General features: G+C 33.4%; 2 protein-coding genes and 1 pseudogene across 3 annotated transcripts; 2 read left to right on the top strand and 1 right to left on the bottom strand.

The window, feature by feature from the left end:
* The first annotated feature begins 543 nt into the window (after positions 1 to 543).
* On the top strand, positions 544 to 5,582 carry LOC145057645 (protein CHROMOSOME TRANSMISSION FIDELITY 7-like). Of its 2 annotated transcripts, XM_079005513.1 has the most exons (9): positions 544 to 687; positions 793 to 868; positions 1,642 to 1,869; positions 2,341 to 2,596; positions 2,683 to 2,778; positions 2,838 to 2,906; positions 2,981 to 3,330; positions 3,414 to 3,551; positions 5,420 to 5,582. In XM_079005513.1, coding segments are annotated over exons 3-9 (1,092 nt in total). In that variant the 5' UTR covers positions 544 to 687; positions 793 to 868; positions 1,642 to 1,687; the 3' UTR covers positions 5,421 to 5,582. The 2 variants fall into 2 exon arrangements, with proteins under 2 accessions (XP_078861639.1, XP_078861640.1); XM_079005514.1 differs by lacking the exon at positions 544 to 687 and having other exon boundaries at positions 694 to 868.
* Positions 3,657 to 4,203, bottom strand: LOC145057646 (major allergen Pru ar 1 pseudogene; annotated as a pseudogene).
* An 11,567-nt stretch (positions 5,583 to 17,149) lies between the features above and the next one.
* Positions 17,150 to 20,208, top strand: LOC145059300 (pumilio homolog 12-like). Its single transcript, XM_079007154.1, has 5 exons — positions 17,150 to 18,603; positions 18,688 to 18,850; positions 18,926 to 19,089; positions 19,458 to 19,716; positions 19,805 to 20,208. The coding sequence occupies exons 1-5, from the start codon at positions 17,633 to 17,635 to the stop codon at positions 19,922 to 19,924; spliced, it is 1,677 nt and encodes a 558-aa protein (XP_078863280.1). The 5' UTR covers positions 17,150 to 17,632; the 3' UTR covers positions 19,925 to 20,208.
* Positions 20,209 to 24,204: the final 3,996 nt, after the last annotated feature.

Raw genomic sequence — 24,204 nt, forward strand, 5'->3', positions numbered from 1 at the left:
AAAACTCTCAAGTTGGCCAAAAGTCAACTTAGTAAAAAAGTCAATGGTAAAAGTCAAAAATGGCCACCACGTCATGGCAACTCTATGACAAAATAGTTACGACCAGACCAGCCACCACGCCTGGTAGCAACCCAAACAAATCAGTCACGAAGAACCCCCTCCTCCACGACGTAGTAAGTACGTCTATGCTTTAGTCACTTGTATATTTGCAGATGGGACGTACAAATCGCACATGAACCATTTCCATCTGCGATTTTGGTGGCCAAATTTGCAATTTTAATTTTTTTTTTTGGCTATTTTCCACAAAGTAACAAAAACAAACTATAAGAATCCTCCAAGTTAAGAAAAAAAATTAGGGACCAAACGCACAATATATACCCCAAACCATAGGGACTATTCGTGATTTACTTGAAAATAAATGATGAAAATATGATATAACAAAAAAGATTTTTATTTAAATTAATAATTTTTATTTTCCCCGGTGGGAAATCAAAATCTATTAAAATGAAACTCAAATTTCATAGCATCGGCGCCAAAAGATGACTTCGCAGTTTTGCATTCCAAACAGCGACACAACAAAAACAAAAGACGCCTCATTTGTGCTGCTTCTCTCCTGTGAAGCCACCGGCCGGAGCGCCGCACCCCACTGTTACCGGAGACCTTCGACTTTCGACCCCATTGCTACGGGTTCGTTTCTTCCAGCATTCGTTCTATTTATTTTTGCCTGCTGTCGCTCTCTATTCTTATCGCTGGATTCGTGTTTCTTCAATTTTCCATCTGGAATCTGTATAGGCCCTACAGTACCAGTTTTCACAGTCCGTCGCCTCCGGTGAACATTCTTTGACGGCCGTCTTCAGGCCCTGCAACGGTAATTACTGATATGTGTTTCTTATTCTATTCTAGTTTTTTAGTACAACAGAAACTGAAATCGATATTATTCCATTGTATTTTCATCTCCACATAAAAATGCTTCTTATTTCGTTCTTCTTCCTCCTTTAATGGGATGGGATCGGATTTCGATGCAAGTATTTGTTCGTTTTTTTGAAAACCTTCCCTGGAACACTTGAATACTGATTCCAGATGCGGTTGGAATCACACTTCTAATTTGTGAAACTAACTGGGTTGGAATCGATTGCCATGGTTTAGTTAAAAAGTTGACAATATAATATATATCATCAATATTGGATGTACCATGTTTCAGGAATTTATCCACAGTAGGCAATTAATATGAGAGGTATCCAAGCACATCAGAAGTTGCCATTTTGTTATTAGCCTCGTAAATCCGATTTCTAACCAACAGAGCCCATCCTACAGCATTGCTCTGTCACAAATTCGTGTTCTTCTTGTGATTTGATGAAGATTGTTGGTTATTTGTATAAGAGGCGAAATATCAACGGATTCATTGCAGTTTCTTTCAAATGAATTTAGACTTGTTGATTTAGGGCTTTTTTGGAGGAGAATTGGGAGTTTTCAGTTTGGGTCACCATGGTTGATTTTTGAATTGGTTCTTTAGTTTCTGTGAATGTGAATTTGCTTCTGTTTCTGTGAATCTGAGTTTGGTTCAATTATGTGATAACCTGACCATACTATGTTCAGTTATGATGTTGTTGATGCTTATATCATATTTTGAATGTAATTTAGGAAGCCATTCTTCAGCTCAAGTTGTTATTCACAGCAACAACAAGCAATGCAATCGAAAATAAATTCATTCTTCATACCTTCTTCTTCTTCTTCTTCCACATCACGAAGCCAAGCCCTAGATCCACCTCTTCCCCCCCTTTTGGATAACTTGTCCGATGATGAAGACTTCACCAGAGAACCTGAAATTCCCATCATATACACGCGAAGAGCTACAAACACAGATAGGAGGTATATTCATTGTTCAGTCTTATCTCTATCCACTTTCACATTTGCATAAGTTGTTATAATAAAAGTCCACGTGGTGTTTCTGATGCTTTCTGATATTGCAACTGATGTAGATTATGCTACTAACTACTGGACATCAACATTGCCACAGTTTTAAATTCTTAATATAAGAATTTCACAAACTGTTTCAGTTTTGTTATTATTAGTGTCATTGAGAAGATTATCAGTTAGCAAATCGAAGCTGATATCTGATTTCGTGTATGTAAGAAATTAATTGAATATCAAATGTTTTGCTTTTTGCATTCATGGAGACAAAAAACTATTTGGGCCTGTTAGCATGGAATTAGTTTATTTCACTTTAGAAGTCAAAAAGAATCTTTACCTCTAGAACAAAGAAATAGCAGTTTGTTCCATTTTTATTACCATACAAGAAAATTACCTGACTAAAGTTGACTTTTGGTTTTGGATATGCAGAGCTAATGATGATCTTTTCAAAGAAAATGATCCAAACAAACTTAATTTTAGACAAGAGTTAGTAGTTGCAACAAATTCCAAAAAGGTTTTAAACAAGAAAAGGAAGTATGCACAGTTTCATTTGGATTTAGGTCAATCCGATTTTCTATTACACACTTGTAAAACTTGTGGATTCAAGTTTGCTCCTGGAGATGAAGAAGATACAAGGGTTCACAAAGAATTTCACAAAAGCTACACTCATGGTATTCATTTCAAGGTTAGATTCTTTATCCTTATATCTTTGATGTTTCCAAAATTTTCTTTTACTCATTCATTCTTCATTGATTTTATTTTACACTCAAGGGTTGGCGTAATGAAAGAGTTATAGATACACACTCATTAGAACATGGACGTGTTATTTTGGTCCTTAATGATGATCCTCCTGCTCATATTAAAAAGGTACATTCAACATCTTTTAAATAATCAATTTCTTGCTTAATAAAATCTTGTAATTACAGGTTGAGGAGGTTATAAAGATGATGGAGATGGAGCTTGGTGATGGATGGATCTTCCATAAAAACTGTAAGGTGACTATTTTTCATAAATATTTTCTTGATTTAATTACTTTTTTGTAACTAATCTTTCAAATTTTCATGTATAGGTTTATCTTTATATCTCCTCTCAACGGGTTGCTGGATGTCTAGTTGCAGAGCCAATAAACAAAGCTTATTCTTTAGTTTCAAACTCAGACCACCAAAACCATGATGTCACCACCACTCTAAAGGAGGTCAAAAAGTCAACTCCAACCACTCTACAATTTGGTAGCATTAGTTTCCAAAGAGAAATCATAAAAAAAGATAAAAATCAAAGAAATTCAAACGACACCACACTCCTTGGAGCAATCATTTGTGAAAAAGACTCAATCCCTGCTGTTTGTGGCATCCGTGCAATTTGGGTCACACCCTCCAACAGAAGAAAACACATTGCCACTCATTTACTTGAAGCCACAAGGTACCCTTACCACTTCACACACACACACACACACACTTTTATGCTTTCAAAGTTCTAAACTTTTTTTTTTCACATGAATGTAGGAAAAGTTTTAGTTTGGATGTGATTCTTGAACAGTTTGATTTAGCATTTTCTCAGCCAACAAATGTGGGGAAGTTGTTAGCATCAAGTTACACCAACACCAAATCTTTCTTGGTTTACACAACAAATTCATATTCATAGTAAGTCAATAAATCTTGAATTCTTTTCATTATTTCAAGAAACACTTTTTTTGAGTTAAATTTTATTCATGGTATGATATTTATTCAAGAAAACACTGTGAATTATTAAACATATGCATTAGGGTTTTTGAGGAGGTAGGCTTCCACAATCTTGTATAGCTCTAACACCTTTTCTTTTCCTACATTTAATTCTTCTTCCTTGAGCGGGAAATCACCATGGGTGTAAATAGTTGTGGTCATTTTAGCAATGGTGCCATTATCATACGACACCTTCTCAATCTTAATATCATACAACACCTTAATCTTGTCTTATATACCCATTCATACCTTCAATCAAACTACACTTGTATGTGAATGTCTTTTCATTGACTTCATCTATTTGGTGCTTCACATAACCTACATATATTTTTGAAATTAAACACAAATATTTGCCCCTATTAATAGATATTGGATTAGATATAAGTTTACCTCCTGCAAAGTTAATCTGCTTAATGCTTCCGACCCCACCATCACCTTTGATAAACTCAACACTTTTAATAGCATTTGGCAAGAGTTTTGGCATCAAATTGTGGGAGTCGATAATTGAGGCCTTGAAAATTCTTGATGGAGAGATGGTGGAAATGTGTTCATCGGTATATGTCAAGACACCCATGGTTTTTAAGGATAAAAAATGGGTTGATTTGAGTGTTGAGTATGGAGATTGAAGGATGACGTGGGATGTATTTATAGGTTTAAATGGGTAGAGGATTGGGAAGTTGTACCTGATGCAATTATAGTGGCAATGGCAAGATCAACATTCTGTTACTTGTCCTCATTTGAAATGGGTTTTAGTCGCTATAAACCATAGGAACCAAACAAAATTAAGTATAAGTTTCACAATTTTAGCGTTAACGTATTTTCTAGACCATTGCAAGTCTTAAAATCCAATATTTATGTGTTATGCTGCTAGATCTTGAATTGTATGCATGTTTCTCCGTGTTTGGGAGAGTTCGAGTGGATGGATTCTATAAAGTTGGTACCTTTATGGATCCTTGAGGTCCTTTGAGGTTTAGTGTTCCAAATTTGAATAATGGTTGAGTTTTGGTTACATGCATGACATTTTGACCTCATTTTCGCCATTTTTGACCTAACCAAGTTCAAGACTTGCATGTACATAAATAAAAAGTTTTTATGAAGCTTATGGGCGTTAAGAAGCTTTCTAGAAGAGATGATAGTGTGGCTTAATGGATTAAGGGTATCCATTAAGCTGTCCAGAACAACATGTCATCATGCTTACTACTTCGTGGAGGAGGGGGTTCTTCGTGACTGATTTGTTTGGGAGGCTACCAGGCGTGGTGGCTGGTCTGGTCGTGACTATTTTGTCGTGTAGCTGCTATGACGTGGTGGCCATTTTTGATTTTGACTGTTGACTTTTTAACTAAGTTGATTTTTGGCCAACTTGAGGGTTTTTGGGTTGTAGATTGAGGATTGGTCCATGTTTGTTGTATAGGTGACTCATCTTACCAGTATGTATCCTTGGGTGTAGGATGTTGGTTTGTTGTAGTGAAATGTTAGATTAGTAGATCTGTATGATTAACTGTGCTTAATGGATATTGTTTATTTGTTAGTATATGTCGACATATTGTGGTTATGTTAAGGCAGTTCTGCTTTGTGTTGTAAGCCAAGATAAATGGGCAGTCTAGGTGTACTGTATGTCTTGCGAGGCGGTCAAGTCAGATTGTAGGCCCAATGAGAGCGGTCCGAGTGTACTTTAGGCATTAGGAGATATCCAGTCAGACTGTAGGCTCATGTGTGCACATATTGTATGTTATTGTTTTGTGGGAAACTCACAAAGGTTTGACTTATAATTGTTGATTTAAATGTTTTAGGTACCTTAGATGACCTGGGGAAGACAATGACTTGATTGTACACATCATACAGTAGTTTCATATTTTGAGAGATCCTATGATCTTATTACTCTGATTTTCATATGGTTGTAAAACATTGTGTTGGTGACTTATGATTTCTATTATAATGCCTTTAAAATTGAAAAAAAAATACTATTGTTTTTGGGACGTTACATCCAATATACATCATGAATATCTTTGCAAAACTATTACTCGTATATCATATACTTTCATATAAAACTTATTAGCGGATGACAAAGTTTGCAAAAAAAAAAACACATAGACAAATACGATAAAACATAAACAATACCAAAACAAAAAAAATAGAAAACCAATTATTTTGGTTTGGGTTCCTTTCTTATATATAAACTAGTGGAGAACTCATGCTTTGCATGGGGTGTTTTTTTTATGTTTTTTATACGAAAATGTAAAAGTTTTGATTCAAAAGATTAAAAGTGTTAAAATAGCTAGAGTTATTACTATTGATAAACTCAATGAGTCAAGGGACTAAAGTAGAAAAACATTGATATTAAGGACTAAAATTAACAACAAACCAAAACCAATATGGCCAAAATCTAAAGTGGAAAAAGTTTGATATTAGGGACTAAAAGTGCCAACAAACCAAAATAATTATGGCCAAAATCAATAGTGAAAAACATTACTTTTAAAATGTTGTTCCACTTTTAATATATATATATATATATATATATATATATATATATATATATATATATATATAGAAGTATGTTCATGCGAAAACATAAATATCTTGCGAAAATGCGAAAACAGATTTTGTCTTATAAAAATTAAATACATATACTATAAAAAATAAATTTATTAGCAATAAAATAAAGATAATAACTATATATATATATATATATATATATATATATATATATATATATATATATATATATATATATATATATATGAAAAAAATGAACCAAAACATTTATTTGAAAAAACAATTGTTTTGTTTTAGTTTACTTTATTATATATAAAAATAAAAAAACAAACCAAAATTAAAACTTTCAAGTAAGAAAACCAATATTTTAAAGAACAAAAAACAATTTTCTTATAAAATAATGTTTTTATGAAATTTATTTGATGTGAGTGGTTATTTTGAAAAAAAAATTAAAAAAAAACATGAGTGATTTTTCTTAATAATAATAATAATAACAATAATAAAGCATTGTTTTTTTTTTTGGCATAAAAGCTTGGAAACTTATTGGTTTGTGTGATACTTTTCCTTTTCAGAAAGCAGTACTCGCATTGCGTCAAAAAACTTCTTTGTAAGTTGTATATAAAATCGTGCTTTTTAAATTTTAAATGTCCACATTTAAAAGATGATTACTCCATATCAAATGGACCAAAAAAATATCAAAATAAAGTTTTGCTCTTAATACCATAATAAATAGGAAATACCATAAAAATCTATAACGTCTATATAATCTATGAATAGAAAGTAAGAACGTAAATAAATAAAGACCATAAAAATTTATAACTTTTATATAAAAGTTACTATTAATAAAAATAAAAACAAAAAATAATAATTATGTAAGAGACTAAAAACATAACAACAAAATTTAATAAGGGATTAAAATCGCAACTTCTAAAATATTAATAATCTAACTTTAAAATTAAGAAACATGAAAATTGTTATATCAAAATTTATTGAGGTTAAAAAAATATAAGTATAAGAATTTGTTATTATTAAATGTTAAATCTATATATAAAAAAACTTTTTATTTTGAATTATATATTAAATGCTTGAATATGTAACTTGATTTGGTGTTAGTCCTTTTGACTTTGGATATATATATAAAAGATAAAATAAACATCAATTTTTAAAACTTTACATTTTACTCTGCAACCTAATTTCGAATTATATCTCGCCGATGAGGAAGCAATCTCCCAACATCAACAACATCAGTAACAATAGAAAAACGACAACAAACGACAATGTAGAGAACGTCAAGTCAGCAAACAACATAAAAACAAGAGTGACTAGAGGTCATCAAGAGGGCATCGAGTCACAAAGGGACATAAAACATAAGACTATAAAGTGATACGACATGTCCTCCGACATACGTTGATGTGGCTCGATACGCACTGCTCCACATGACACGTTCCAGGTTCCCACTCGACAAAAGTTTGTCACATTCTCTCTCATCTTTATCATTTTTTGGCCGTTTCTTAACCCTAAAATTCAAAATTTTAACATTTTTTTTTTCAAAATAAATACCAACAACTGATACCAATTCTTACCATTTTCAAAACCTTCAACAATCATCTTACCTCACTCAATTCTATCTTTGTAAAATGTCTTCTACAAACTCTCAATTTGATTCCATTAGATAGAGAAGTCCTTGGTTATAACTTGGACCTTGTAGAAGATACGATTTTGGCTCGTGCATGGGTCAATGTATTATTGGACGGTCATTTGGTATGGAAAGCTTTTGAAGGAAAGTTAACGCATGTTAGCTCAACGAAATACATCAAAGTGAGAAAGATCAAATCTATATCAAATGGATGAAAACAAACAAAGTGGTAACGGAGTTTGACGTTTTGTCATGGTGTGCAGTTAATTTACTAGTTTTTATATTTATAATTATGTTTCTTATGTTTTGCTGTTATCTTTATTATTATGTTTCTTAAGTTTTAATTTAAATTTTGTGTATTTTTTAAAATTTTTTTTTTTTATTAAATTTATAATTTTTTATTTAAAGTTAGTCGTTTCATATAATATATAAATAACAAACTTGGCATAGCAAACCATTCCCTATATATGGAAAAAAATAGGAGAGGTGTGGAAAATCCAAGGTAACGATAACGTGGAAGGAAAAATAGTATGACAAATATGTTACCTTTCCTTGCAGCCTAAGTAAATCATAGTAAAATCACATGAATCCAAAAATATGCAAAAGAGGCAACTGACCAACTCCAAGCAGTTAATGATCTTATCTGACGTCGGGTTACCATCGCGTAACCCCCATGTAAGTGTGACATACTGCTTAACTTGTGTCGTGTCATCTAACTTGCATGCATTGCGTTCCTACCATACTAGATTCAACTCCTTACTTTCGGACGTGTTGTGTAATACCACTTTACCTCGAAAATGGAGTTCGTATGAAGAATATACGCAATTTTGAAATTTGAAAAATGGCACGCTTGCGCGTAAGGAGCGCTGCGCGCCCGACAAAACCATGTAGCCCCACCCACTTTGTGAAACGTGTCAGGACAACATTTCGCCATGTCGCTATGTTTTTTACCAGGAGCGTGGCGCGCCACCATGATGCATGACGCTCATCCCAATAATTCATCCTGTAAATAACAGCTCATTCCTCCATTCCTCCTCACACCATCCAATCGATTTCTCCTAGAAACTTTTGTTATTTAGCCCCCTTTTCCCTTCATTTTTGGCATGCGACGAAGTCCTGCGACACTCTTGAGTAATCTTCTGAGTAGTAGCCTTCAAGTAGGAGATCCCAAGTCAGTATTCTGCCCACTTAGATCTCGGTTCTCATCAATAGCACTCTGTAAGTGAGCCACACTTATTTTGCCATCGAGTAATTTATAATTATAGTTATAAGTCGTTACTAGGAACCTATAATTAAGATTTATCAGTAATTACAAGTCATTATACTGTTTGATCTACTTATGGGAGAGGTTTCTAGAATGGACACGTTGGCTGGTTGTTGGATTTCAGAAAAGCTATATCTCGAAATGGTCCTGCCTCTCAACTGTCCAACCTGGTCGATCCTTATTTAGTAGAACTATCGGTATTAATTGGGATTAGTGTTATCTCTATCCTACATGACCAATACCTGTAGTACTAAATAAACTATAGTCATATAGGTTAATCCTCATTAAAGTATTGGTCGTCACTTAAACTGTCTGGTTGACTGTTAATCCTTTGAGAATCTATCAATGTGAGTTCTTCTCACTACATTGTATACTCTAGTATATATCCTATGTATGTTAGGATATAGCTACCATGTAGTGTGCACTTATGAAATTAGGCTAGGATAGTTAGTTTCCTATTATGTGGATTGTTGTTATATGTGTATTTCATTATAACTGGAGTTGAGGGCGGACTAGCCTTGAGCTGACGGCTAAAAGACTTAGGCAGACTATCTTTACGCTAAAGGCCAAAGTGCAGACCGGCTATATGTTGTAGGCAAGGATAGGGCAGACCAACTATATGTTGAAGGCCATTATGTGTATGCATTGTATATGTGTTATGGTATGGAATATTTTGAGGGAATTCACTAAACCTTGGTTTACAATGGTTGAATAATTGTTTACATGTTGTTCATCTGACCATGGAAAGGCCCACACACGACTGTATTGGCATCAGAGTGTCAATAAAGTTTTATAGACTTCCACTAAGATAATATTTTATAAAATAATAAATTGAAATGCTTTGTAAGACTTATATTTTTAATAAATAAAAATGAAAATTTTGCCTTCAAAAATTGGGACGTTACACGTTGGTATCATAGCCCTGGTTTGAGCAAATTGGATGAACATTCGTGTGATCCATACTCAAACTAAGGATCTAAATATCTTAAAAAAAACTTTTCTTAAAATAAATGATATAAAGAAGAAATGGATGCGATGTGTATAGTCAGGCGGAGCTTAGAAAGGACGGTGATTGCCAAAATATCCATATTATTTGTATCTGTTGTTATATGATATGTTAGAAATGCATGTTTGTGTAAAGCCAAGGACCTTTCATGAATTATTAGTTAGAATTTCCTGTTAATTAGGATGCCTTGTAGCCTTAGGGATTGCCTTTATGTGCTACTTGAAGCTTGTACTGAAATCCTATAGTTACTAAGTATATGATTTAGGGTTGTACCTACTTAGGATTCCATAACCTTAGAGTTCTTAGTTCAGCCTTACTTTCTGCTCCTTGTTTGGTTGTGGGCTTAGGGTAGAAGTAATTATTCGACCGACTATCCAATCGTGGATTACGTACGGCTTGCTTACACGAGGCGGTTATTGATATTTAGAATGATTTCCTATAGTACAAGGGTTTAGGTAGGAGAAACCCTAGAAGTAAATCTAGGACAAGTTAGTAATCAGGTCTTAGTAACAGTAGGTGTGTAAAAAGACCTACCGATAAAAGAGGGTAGTGACTTAGAAACATTAGGACAAATCTTGGATCTAGTATGGATAGATGTGGAAGGTAGTATGGGCCCGTACTACCGGAAGCACAGGATCCATACATGAATAAGAAAGAGTCGCAATGTTAGTAAGGAACTGGAAAGGGTTAGCGTTACCTTTAGATAACCCAAATAGATTCGTATTAATTAGCATGGTGATGATCACAAGAGTAAGCGGTTCTGGTTCTAGATTGGAAGGGTCAGGACCAAGCGGGGAGGACATACATGATTGGATAGAGACAACGGTAGCCGCAGATGTAAGAGAGATGATCCCAGAAATGTTTGGAACTATCAAAACCGAACTAATCACTCTGTTTGACGAGAGGTATGTTATTGTTGCCAGTACGACTACTTTCACTGCCATTGATGTTGTTGCTACAACCTCAATTAGAGATAAGGACATGCCTTATTGAGAGTTCAATAACACCAAGCCCCCCGATTTTGACAGTGTAAGAGTCTCAATGACTGCGATGAGATAGATCTCTGATGTAGAGGGATGCTTCTACACTTGTGCCGCCCAAAAAACCTGAAGTTTAGGTATGCACAGAATATCCTACGTCATGGGGCGAAGGATTGGTGGAACTTTATCACTAAAGATTAATAACCGCTGCGGATAAGATTGCAGTGACCTAGGAACAGTTTGTAGAGATGTTTAGAGAGGAGTATGTACCCCTAGTGGAAAGGGAGCGACTAGTTCAAGAGTTTTTAAGGCGGTCTGAGAAAAATCATCGCCAGACTTCCACGCCTCTGTAACCCATTGGAGATCCACAACGAATCAATCTCTTTAACCGAGGAAGCCAAAGCCGATACCATATTAGAAATTCTGTCTCTTAACAATGTTTTCTATTCATTTTTGACTAAATGTGTATTCATTAGTGATTAAATGTCTATTTAAATGTATTCATAAGATTAAATGTATATTCATTAATGATTTAAGCAATTTATATTTAGATGTTTTCATTTATGATGATGTTTCTTTAATTGTGTTTTACTCATTTATGAATATAAATTAATTCATCTATTCATTCAAGATTATTACCGGCTTCATATATGACTACAAATATATATTTATTCATGCATGATTACTAATATTCAGATAAAATGATTAATGCGTCATTATTTTTGATGTGGTTGGTAAAAAAAAAACTTAAAGCATAAAAAAATATTGTTTTTTTTTAACTATGCTAAAAACGTTTTTTAAAATCATTTTATTGATTTTGTTAATTAAGAATAGGTTATATAAGTTCCTAATATTTGGGTAAAAAATCTATTAATCATATTAAATCCCATGATTTTAGGAATTAATTAACTACTCATAAATTATCCATAATTAATTATATTGTAAAATTCATTTTATGCCCTTATATGATGATTGGTTCACAACTGTTCTCGCGTTCTCAACTTTTTAGGTGTTCTCATTTGATCATCTCTATCTCTCTCTCTCTCTCTCTCTCTCTATATATATATATATATATATATATATATATATATATATATATATATATAAACCTGGATAAAGCGAAACAACCAAAATAAACTACATTGTATTTTGGAACTAAAAAATTGAAGTGAAAAAAACAAATACTAAAAAATTTAAGTGAAACTAAAATTTTCATTTTAGTTAAGCTCAAATGAGTTCTCGTCCATAGTTGTTAACAAACTTTGTTTAATGCTTAGAAATTAGACAAAAGTGTAAAAATAATCCATGTGGTTGTCAAAATTATGTGATTTTGGTCTAAAAATGTTTTGTGGTGCAAAAGCAGTCCAATTTTGGTTACTTTGTGCATTTTTTGTCCAAAAATATTAACTTTAACAACTTGACTGTTAATTTTTTTAAAATGATAGTTTTACTCTGATGTACCATTTCTACAACCGAAATATAAGGACCGTTTTTGCATCTCTCTCTCTCTCTCTCTTTTTTTTTTTTTTTTTTTTTTTTAATTTTATTCAATTATTATACATTAAATCTTTTTTTTAATTTCATTTTATTAGATTACTTTTTTATAGTAATATATTAATAAATATCATTTTTTATATAATATTTATATATTAATAAATGTTACTTTATTAATTACATTTAGTTAATTATTTTTTAATTTTCTTAAATAGAGTATTTATTTTTATTGGATTATTATCTATTAATTAATACCATCTAAATATGAAATATTAATACATTAAAAATATTACTTATTGGATTATTAATTTTTTTAATTTCTTTTTTATTAGATTAATTATTTTTTTATTGGATTATAACTTACTAATAAAAATTATTTTTAATATATAATATTTATATACTATTAAATATTATTTTATTGGATTACTACTTTTAATTGTTTTCTACATTATTTTAAATAAAAAACCCAAAGAAAATCAACATCTCCTAATTTGTTATAAATATTTTGAAGATAACATATTTTTGACCACACCACCACCACCACCTAGTCCGATAGTTGTGGGATGAGTGAGAAATTTTCAAAATAATTTAAGATGGTGGTGGTGTTGTCCAAAAAATAAAAATGAAATTAATCCAAACAATATGGTGAGAGTCATGCGATCAATAACTTAGGAGTATGTGTGATGGGGGAGACATATAATGTTGAAAAAGTGTCAAACTACTAGTCATATTACAAGAGATCTTAGAGATGGGTATTATGACATCATACCCTTGATTGTTGTATTATTTAATTGTATATAGTTTGATAAAAAGACGGTGTAATAGTCAGCAAAACAACTTGATTGATGGTAAACCCAACTCTCGACTTCAAATGGATGATCTTCTTTATTTGTCATCACAAAACAAGTGTTTATACATCATACCCTTTAGTGACAAATGAGATGAAAGATAAGTGGACAATTATCAAGACAAAACCAAGAGGGGTATTTAAAGTAACCGAAGCTGAAATAGAAGCACATGAAATCTTTCAGGTTGAAGAACGATGTGAGTCACCCCTTTACTATAACGCGTGTGGAACGACTGCGCCTAGCCTCAACTACAAAGTCGTACGATAAATATCTAATGACGAGAATGTGGGATCCAGGGAGGAAAATGAAGAAGAGGGAGATTTTGAAGACATAGATGACTAAAATGAGTTGTTTTATTTAAACTAGACAAAACTGCACAAATGGTCCATGTGGTTAGCTGAAAATTGTCATTTCTCCATTTATGGCTATATGTGAATTGCATGAACGTAAAGTTTGAACCTTTACGTGTTTATTGAGCTTGGGAAGGTCGGATCTATGGATTAGAGGAACAGATCTGACCTCAGAAGGTCGTTTGAGTATGATCATGAAAGCAACTCGCCGAGTTCATATTTGGACTCGACGAGTCGAGTCGGGTTGCCCCGCGATTCGAATCCAGTGGAAACCCGTTGAGTGGAAGGTTCACTCGACAAGTCGAGTGAGGCCTTGGAGGAGTCAGAAGACACGCATGGACTCGCCGAGTCAGAGTTGACCGTTGACTTGTGTTGACTTTTGTTGACTTTGGGGTTTGGTCAACATAGGTAATAGAGGCCATGGAGGGGTAAAATGGTCTTTTACCCACTATTTGATTAGAGAGGGCAAGAGTAATCGCCGGTTTAATTAGAGTTGAGACTTTAAGTGTTAATTAGAGATATTTGCCTTATGTGTTAGGCGGTGGCGTGTTCGAGATTCAAGTGTGAGGATATCTGCTTTCTGCTTTCCAGGTGAGTCTTCTCACTATACTTTACCAAGAGTGGTAACAGAGTTATGTGACAGAGTTATTGTATGCTATCTATGTGATGTGTGGCACTGCATTATTTCTATGTGATTTATGTTGTGTGTATATCAGAGTTAGGACCGGAAGGTCTATAGAGCTAGGACCAGAGGGTCCACAGAGTTAGGTTTAGAGTTATGTGCCAGTGTATTTGTATGTTATTTATTTTATGAGATTTATTGTGATATGTGATATGCATGATTCAGAGTTATCAGAGTTAGGACCTTTGGGTCCATAGAGTTAGGGCCAGAGGGTCCACAAAGAGTTGGGACTGGAGGGTCCCATTGAGACACACTAACCAGAGGTTTAACAGAGTTATAGCCATGAGTGGCAAATATGTGTTAGAGTGGTATTTTGGGGAACTCACTAAGCTTCGTACTTATAGTGTTTTGTGTTATATGTTTCAGGTTTTCTCAGGATCACGGGACGGCACCAGATCGATTGTACACACCGGAGGAAGCGTTTGTTTTGAGGATCCTGGTTTATTAATTGATTGAACAAAAGAGTCATGTATTGTAATTTAACCAAAAAAGGAGATTTTTATTGAAAGTGTTAAAGAGATAAACGATTTTAAATGAAAAATTTGTTTTAAATTTCGGTGTTACAATCTCGATGGAAATCTCATACACAGTCGGAATCAAGAAGATGTGAGAGGGGATTTGCAGTTAAGAGAGGCGAAGGTTTTGCAGGCGGAGGTTTCCAGTCAAAGACACATATACACTGTCGGAATCTATAGGTTGGGTAGATTGATCGTAATATTGTTTTGGGGCACACCGACTTTTATATTTGAGAAATACCTTTTCAATTTGGAATGAATTATAGATCTGGAGATTGAGAGAGAGAGAGAGAGAGATTTAATTTAATTTAATTTTTATTTTTTTTTAAAATCTAGAAATTAGAAATACAATTAAGAAAAAAGAGAAAATCAAATTAAAAGGGGCAAATCCGTCGTTTTGAAAAAATTCAGAACAAATTGGACCAAACAAGCATCAAAATGAAAACTTTGGACCTTAATCCAAACTTTTTTTTGGACCAAAGTGACAATTTTGAACAAACCACAGGTACCATTTGTGTAGTTTAGTCTTTAAACTGTTAATTTCCTTTAGTTTTTTTAATTTCATTTTTATTGGATTAATTCTTTTTTTATAACACTACCACCATCCTAATTTATTTTTACAAAAATCTAACCTATCCCACCACCGCCAAATTAGGTGATGGTGGTGGTATTGTCCAAAATATGTTATCTTCTAAATATTTATACTAAATTTTGAGATGTGTGGTGAGTGAGATTTTTTTTGGGTTTTTCGATTTAAAATAATAAAGGAAACAATGAAAACAAAATTAAAAACAATTAAAAAAAATAGTAATACAATAAAATAATATTTATTAATATATAAATATTATATATTAAAAAGTAACTGTTAATAACTTATACTTCCTCGTTCCGAATTAATTGTCCACTTTTGACTTTTGAAGTTTTTTTTTTTTTTTAACTTTGACTTTAAATATTTTTATTTGTGTTATATATTACTTGATGAAATTTATAACAATGAAAAGATATTTAAAATACAACCCAATCATATATTTTCCATCAAGTATTATCTATTAAAAACAAAAATATTTAAGGTCAAAGTTGAAGACTAAAGACTTTAAAAGTAAAATGTGGACAATTAATTTGGGACGGAGGTAATAATCCAATAAAAAAACTAATCTAATAAAAAACAAATTATAACACAATAAAATATTTTTTTTAATAAATAACGATTATATATTTAAAATAATACTTATTAATAAGTAATAATATAGCAAAAGAGAAATAAACCCTTAAAAACAAATTAAAAAATAATTAACTAAATATAAACTCATAATACAATAAACAAATATTTTTTATTATATAAATACTATATATTAAAAATAGTATTTGTTAATATATAATAATACAATAAAAATTGATCTAATAAAAAGAAATTTAAAAAGAATTAATATATAATAAATGAATAAAATTTAAATAAAGAAATGCACGAATGGTCGTTGTAGTTTTGTTGCAGAAATGATCAGGATAAAATTGGTATTTTGAAAAAGGTAACAGCCAACCTGTTAAAGTTAATATTTTTGGACAAAAAATATACAAAGTTTCAAAAATCGGACCATTTTTACACTACAATACAATTTTGGACCAAAATCAAACTACCTCCGTCCCAAATTTATAGTCCAATTTTGAGTTTTGAAGTCTTTTTTCTTTAATTTTGACCTTTAATAATTTTGTTTTTGATAGATAATAATTGATGCAAAATATATGAATGAATTGTATTTTAAATGTTTTTCATTGTTATAAGTTTTTTCAAGTAATATATAACACAAATAAAAATATTTAAAGTCAAAATTGAAGAAAAAAGACTTAAAAAGTCAAATGTGGACTATCAATTTGAAATGGAGGAAGTATAATTTTGACAACCGTAGAAATCATTTTTGCAATTTTGTCTAGAAATTATGCTGTATATTAGTAAAAAATATTTTTCTTAAGAATGATGTTTTTTGATTTTTCTTATATAAGTGTGTTTTTTAAAAAAATTTAAGAAATATGAATGGTTTTTCTGAAAATAATAATACTAATATTAGTAAAATAATGATTTTTTAGATAAAAACTTAAAAACACAATTCCCTATATAAAACATATAAATTTGTTAGATATCATGTCATCATATATAAAAATAATCAAAATGAAAACAAATAATATATTTATGAATGTCTCAACATAAATTTATGTTGAAGGAACGAGAAAAGAGCAAATACACAGAAAGTGGAAAATATTTCCTCTGTAAATATGTGGACCCACCTTCAAGAATGGCACGACCTGCAAACACACACTAAACGGTGACGGAAGGTTGCCGATTTAAGGTGACAGGCGCCGGCCATTGGTTATCCTTCACCTTCACGCATGAGCAAATATTTCCCTTTACTGCATGCATACAACCCCCACCTCCCCCCCCCTCTCTCTCTCTCTCTCTCTCTCTCTCTCTCTCTCTCTAAAATCTCCCTTTCTCTCACATAATCATCATCATCATACACCGATTTAATCAAGCAAAAATCATAGTTCAATTCCAATTCTTCAACATATTCCAAATTTCCGAAACGCTCCTTTTTCTTTTATGATATTTATTAGCAATCAATACATATATTTCTTCAAACTAAGATCCCACTTATAAAACCCCATTAAAAACCCTCCCTCAACTGGAACAAACGCATAAAGTTTGTCTGTAATAACTTTTTGGTTGGTTGATATTTGATGCAATGAAGCCTCAGACAAATAACAACATAATACAAACCCCACCGCAACATTATGCAACCGGAGACGAAGGTACTTTTCAGTCATTTTCGCCGGGGGTTGTCACCGATTCCGGTGTTTTGCCGGGGTACGATCCGGATCAGATAGCAAGTTCTCTTCCTCCTTCAATCGATGTGGATGAAGATGTATGTAGTGCGTTCTCTTCTCTCAATATCTCCCCCACCACTCACCTCCACAGCCCGAAGCTCCTCCCCGAGAATCTCCAGGGCGAATTTCGCGGTTTTGGATCTCCGATCGGCATCGGCGAGGGTTCCGTTCACCCCTTTCGGAGCGATAGTGGTTTAAGAGGTGGAAACACCGGTAACAGTAGCCGAAGGATTTATTCCAGTGTGGGCCATGCTCACCCCTTTACGGTGGACCCTCGTCAACATCAGCAACAACCCCTGTGGCGCAACAGAGATGTTTTTCATGAGGTTCGTTCTTCTGTGTTTGACTTTGACCAATCGGCCGACTTGCTCCACACGGAACAGCTCAATCCATATTTCCTCTGTTCATCAAACTCGTCTGCTCAAATTCTCGATGAAACGTTTCTTCCAAACACCATACACGTTAACAACTCCAGTTTTCCAAGACCTGTTAGCGATAATCATAATCTGATCTCAACTAGATTTCGAAATCACCAGCTTTTGGGCTTTTTATCGCTAAAAGAATTGAGGGGTAGGATCGTATCGCTAGCCAAGGATCAAAACGGTTGTCGATTACTTCAATCAAAGTTCGAAAACCCAACAAATGACGAGATCGAAATGGTTCTGTATGAGGTATTGGACTCCATCACCGATCTCATGAAAGACCAGTTCGGGAATTACTTAGTTCAGAAGCTCATTTCATTTTGCAACGATGATCACAAATTACGGATACTTCTTTCCCTGACCGATGTCCCAGTTCAAATGGTTCTTGTTTGTATGAATCCACATGGGTACGTTTAATTATATATTCCCTATTTTTCTTAATCTAATTGTGATCTTGATAACCATATGAGTATGTTCTTGCTATTTTGCAGGACTAGAGCAATGCAGAAATTATTAGAGAACTTGACAGACCCATATCAGATAGCCTTAGCAGTGGCGGCTCTCCGCCCTGGTGCCGCTAGATTGGCTAATGATCCAAATGGTCATCATGTTATTCAGTATTGCTTGATTCATTTCCCTAGTGAGGTTAATGAGGTATAATTGTGTTTAATTTTTTAACATGTAAAGTAATTTTTTTCATTCGACTAATATCAATCTTGCATTTGGCAGCCTATCTTGAATGAAATAGCAAATAAATGTTTTGAAGTTGCTACGGATAGAAGTGGTTGTTGTGTGCTGCAGGCTTGCGTGGAGCATGCACATGGTGAAGTTAGAAACCGTCTGGTTTCCCAGATTTTAGCAGACGCGCTACATCTAGCAGAACATCCTTACGGGTTTGTATATCTAAACCCTTCCTATATAGTTATACAATAACTTGTATAACAATACAGGCGTGTATCAGTTCAGTATTGTATAACAATACCGGACAACAAGATTTTTGTCCGGTCCATCTAAATCTTTTAGTCATTATGGAACAAGGAGGGCCAAGATCTCTTGTCTAGTCCCATTAATCTTGTCGAGTCTTTTCATGTTCCTAAATTTTATTAAATATTATTATTTTATAAGCTACTCAGAAAAAAATATAGTTTTTCGGTTAATCTACCAAACATGACGTAAGACAAAACTTTTTTTTTTTTTAATATAGTTTTTCGGTTAATCTACCAAACATGACGTAAGACTAAACTTTTTTTTTTCTTTCTAGAAACTATGTGCTCCAACACATGGTGGGGCTGAATGTACTTGACTTCACTACACACCTCGTGAGGGAGCTTCAAGGAAATTTTGCATCTCTATCGCGCAACAAATACGCGAGTAATGTGGTTGAAAAATGTTTAAAAGCATCGGGAAAAGATATCTCAAGCGTAATTGTTATGGAGTTGATCACAAGCCCAAATCCTTCAATGCTTCTTGTGGATCCGTATGCAAACTTTGTCATCCAATCAGCGTTGACCGTTTCCACGGTTAGTTAATTGTTTCTTTTATTTCTTAACTTTTTACACTCTTGTGAACTGTCTAAATGCGAGTAAATAACCATTTTATCCTTTTTAGGGGTTCGTGTACGAATGTCTACTAGAGGTGATATCCGACAATATGTCGTCCATGAGAAGCAATCTTTATGGCAAAAAGATATTGGCGTGGTTTGAAAAGAGGAGAATTCTTGGCATCTAGAAAGAGCTGGAAGTTGTGAATACTTGGAAGGTCAAATGTAGTTTGTGAAATCAATGTCTTGTTTGATATACATATATATGTTGTGTTGTGTTGTGTTTGTAGTGAAATTGTTGTTACTTAATGTGTTAAGTTTAGTGTTAAAAGACGAATTAGGGAATAATCTCAAGTTGTATACACTCTTGAATGTGGAGTTATAGTGTTGTTATTACAATCACATATTACTATTTACTAATGTTTGTCTGGCTGGAAATGGAAATGTCTTGTTTCCCTTTATTTTTGGTGTTCGATATTCCGTACATAATATAACAGTAGTATTTTTATGATAACTGTGTATTTTTAGGCTACTTTACTTTTAACATCCGTTCAACTCTGAAGGCTGCAATTTATCTGTTTTCGTGATAACTGTATGTGTGTGTGTGTGTTTTTAGGCTTGTTTCACTTTATTTTTGGTGTTCGATAATTGTGTTGCTTGATTGCCCCATACTGTTTTTTAATGTATATATACTATTTTCTCTATCCATATGTGTCTATGCCATGAAGAACTATTACCTGTGTTCTTAAAAAGAGATTAACTATAGGTAGAAGAAGTAGTTTCTAAGCTTGCGAGAAGGTATACATTACTTATGTAACCATTATATTTAACTGGACGTATACCCATATATATAACTCATACGTTGTGCAACAATAAATTGTGTGGGAAACCGGGAATATCGACTGATATTTTATTAAAAGTAACTAAGTCATTTTTTTAGATTTTATCAATTATAAGTTATAACAACCATGTAAATACATTTTTATATTTTAAAGCACATTCTTTAATATCGCTCACCCAAAGTAATCGAGTCTAACTCAATTTAGAAAGATGAACCGGAATTTAAGTTTAGTTGAGTCATTTCAAACAGGGCATTTTTTTTAAACACAGAATTTTATTTAAAAATTAGCAAGAAGTTAGAAAAATACACGTTACAAAAAAATCGCTAAAATTGGGTTATGCAACCATTTAACCCAATTAAGTCTAGTTTTCCTAACCCTACTGGAAATCCACAAATAAAATCTATCAACAATGTTGTCAAAAATAATGGATTTCCTAGGTATCATCATCACAAAAATAGTGAAATTTCTATAATTCCAAATGCACCAAAAAACTACGTAACAATCCAAAAACAGTGCTAAAAATTTTCATTTAAAATAATTTAAATTTTCATTCATTGATTGTATCAAAACCATTGTTCATTACAATACTCCAAAACATCAGAGTATAAAAATACAAGTGCGGAAATCACGTGGGGAGGATGTTGTGTCATCACGCCGGACCCTTCCCTTTGGAACTGGGAGTACCTGAAACCATAATACAAACTGTAAGCATAAAGCTTACTGAGCTTCCCAAACTACCACATACAACATACATATCAAAGAACAACACGTGGTTGTGTCAGGTCCGTATCAACCCCCGGGGTCGCATCAACCCAAAATATAGCATATAATTGTGTCGAGTCCGAATCAACCGTCGGTCCGTATTAACCCTGAGTCCATAATGACCCTGAGCCCATATAGCTCCATGCATAAATCATACAAGCATAACAAACAAAATCACACAGTAACATACAATTCTACTCATACAATATAGTGGGTCGGCCTTGGTGCCTTCAGCCCACTTAAGGTGGTAAGAAGACTCACCTCATCGACAGGTGAAAAGTTGAACTGACACGCTGCTCTGAAACTCACACTACCGATCACCTTTACAAATAAAAACCACCAAAACTCAGGCCACCATCCAAATACCTAAAATGCCCCTAGGTTAAACCCTAGTCAAAACCAGGTCAAAATCAACCGAGTCAACCAGGTTGACTTAGTTAGTGCACGGGGTGTACTCCTCATGTACGTGGGCGTACCTCGCAGTTGACCAAAGGACGGGGCGCTGATCTCGTACGCTCAGCGTACCCTTTGGTACGCCCTTCGTACGAGCCTGCTTGCCAACTTCTTAACCAAGTGCTTAATCCCTTAAGCACCAACGTCCAAACTTCATATCTAGGTCAAATGAGATGTCCTAAGCCATAAAGTTTCCAACTTTATGGCCTAGCATGACTATTAAGTCCTTAAAACCAAAAACCCTAGCATCTTAACCTATTAAGACCATCTAGCACTTGCATGAAGGAAAACTAGTGACCAAGAACCCAACTTTATGACTTAACACCCCTAAGAACCTCTGAAAGGACAACTCAAATGCCTTGGAGTACCTCCTACTCACAAAGGCTAAGTTTAGGACCAAAAAGGAAACAACTTGAGCAAAACTAGATCCAAGAGATTTTATCATCAAGTTTGAAACCTTTTACCTTCACAAGGTGCACAAGGGGGACTAAATGTTGGATCCAAATCCCTGAGTGCAACACCATCACTTCAATGATCTTCCTTCTACTCCAAGAGCTCCAAAAATGAACAAAAATGGCCCAAAAAAAGCTTCACAAGCACAAACACTCTTAGAGTTTTCGAGATAAGGAGAGAGGCTGAAGGTAAAAAGGTGTTTGAGGACATAAGTGAGCTTAAATAGGGTCTAAACCCTAAAATTTAAGGTTTTCCCTCTGACTGCGTACACCCTACGTACCTATGTACGCTCAACGTTCTAAGGCGCTCCAGAGTACGCCTTGCGTACGAGGGTGTACGCCCCGTGTGACATCCCCTTTTTCACGGCCAGAAAAGACCGATTTGTTTATGCTTTATTTTAAAAATCAGAGTATCTTTTGAAGAAATATGTTGCAGAATTTGTTCCCAGAAAACAAGATAAATATGTTACCAAAACATTTCCGAGGAAATATATTTCATTCATTTTTAAACTTTGGCATGTCATCTTCAATATAGAAACATAAGCATAAACATAACTTACATTCATTTACACTAGTGATTTACATCTCCTTTAATCTCTCAGTATAAGGTTGACATCGTATTGAAACCTGTGATACAAATAAACTGAGTGGGTCAGGTTGGGAAACCTGGTGAGTACATAGACTTTTTAGCCCACAATAATACAATTATTATGTTAAATCATCAAGCAATCAACCCAATTACCTTTCCCCATTATCTTCTTTATTCCTAAGGATTTACCCTAAAATCAGCTATCCTCTATTCATTCATTCCTAAGGGTTATCCTAAGGAATATACACGAAGTCCATTGCTACTAATGTCATTTATTAGGCACAGCTGCCAATATTATCATTTAGGCACAACTGCTAGGATTGTGTTGTTATCAACTAGGCACAGCTGCCAATATCATCTATTAGGCGCAACTGCCAGGATTATAATGTTCTCTATTAGGCGCAGCTGCCGATATAATCGTATAGGTGCAACTGCTAGGATGTTTAGAGTACATTGTATTTCATAATCATCTACAGGTTGTGGCACAGCTGTCAATATTCATCTATATCATCTTTCATCCTTCATCACTTATCTACTCATGTTCTACCCAACATATTCGTAGATAAAAAGAAATAGAATTCAAATCTGAAATAAAGTCTAAATCTTTCATCCAACATAGATCTGAAGATATAAAATACATATACCACTTAGATCTGGAAAACGAGTCTAAATATTTCATCTAATATAGATCTCAAATACACATACAACTTAGATCTGAAGAAAAAGTTCAGATCTGAAAAGAAAGAAGTTTAGATCTTTCATCCAACACAGATCTCAAGTATAAAATACATATATACAGTTTAGATCTAAAAAGTTTAGATCTGAAGTGAGAAAGTTTAGATCTGAAGGGAAAAGTTTTAGATTCGAAAGAAAAAAGTTTAGATCTGAAAAGAAAGAAGTATAGATCTTCATCCAGCATACATCTCAGGCAAACATGTAATATATATATATATATACACACACACACATAGCACATAATTTACATAAAATACTTAATATCTATGTGTAAGATGAAAGTCACCATGCACTCACCTGATAAGGCGATGATTCGGACATCACTTTGCTTCTTAAAATGATCTTCTTTGATGAAACTGATGTTGGATTAGGTGTCTAAGCCCATAACTATAATTGGTATGTACTTGACCTGAGAGTAGCATAGTCCATTTGGGTTGCATATCACCAGGACAATTTGATAGGATGGACTTGTGAGAAGAGGTTATTTATGATTTATTAATATATTATAAATTATAATATATTAATATGAAATCATATGATTTAATTAGTATTGATCAAGAATTAATTTAGAATTAATTTAGTGATCAAAAGAGACTAATTAAATTAACGGGGACTAATTTTGGGCTTATGATACA

Source organism: Lactuca serriola, chromosome 6 (assembly GCF_051521515.1).
Source record: "Lactuca serriola cultivar US96UC23 chromosome 6, Lser_US96UC23_V15, whole genome shotgun sequence".
Classification (NCBI taxonomy): domain Eukaryota; kingdom Viridiplantae; phylum Streptophyta; class Magnoliopsida; order Asterales; family Asteraceae; genus Lactuca; species Lactuca serriola.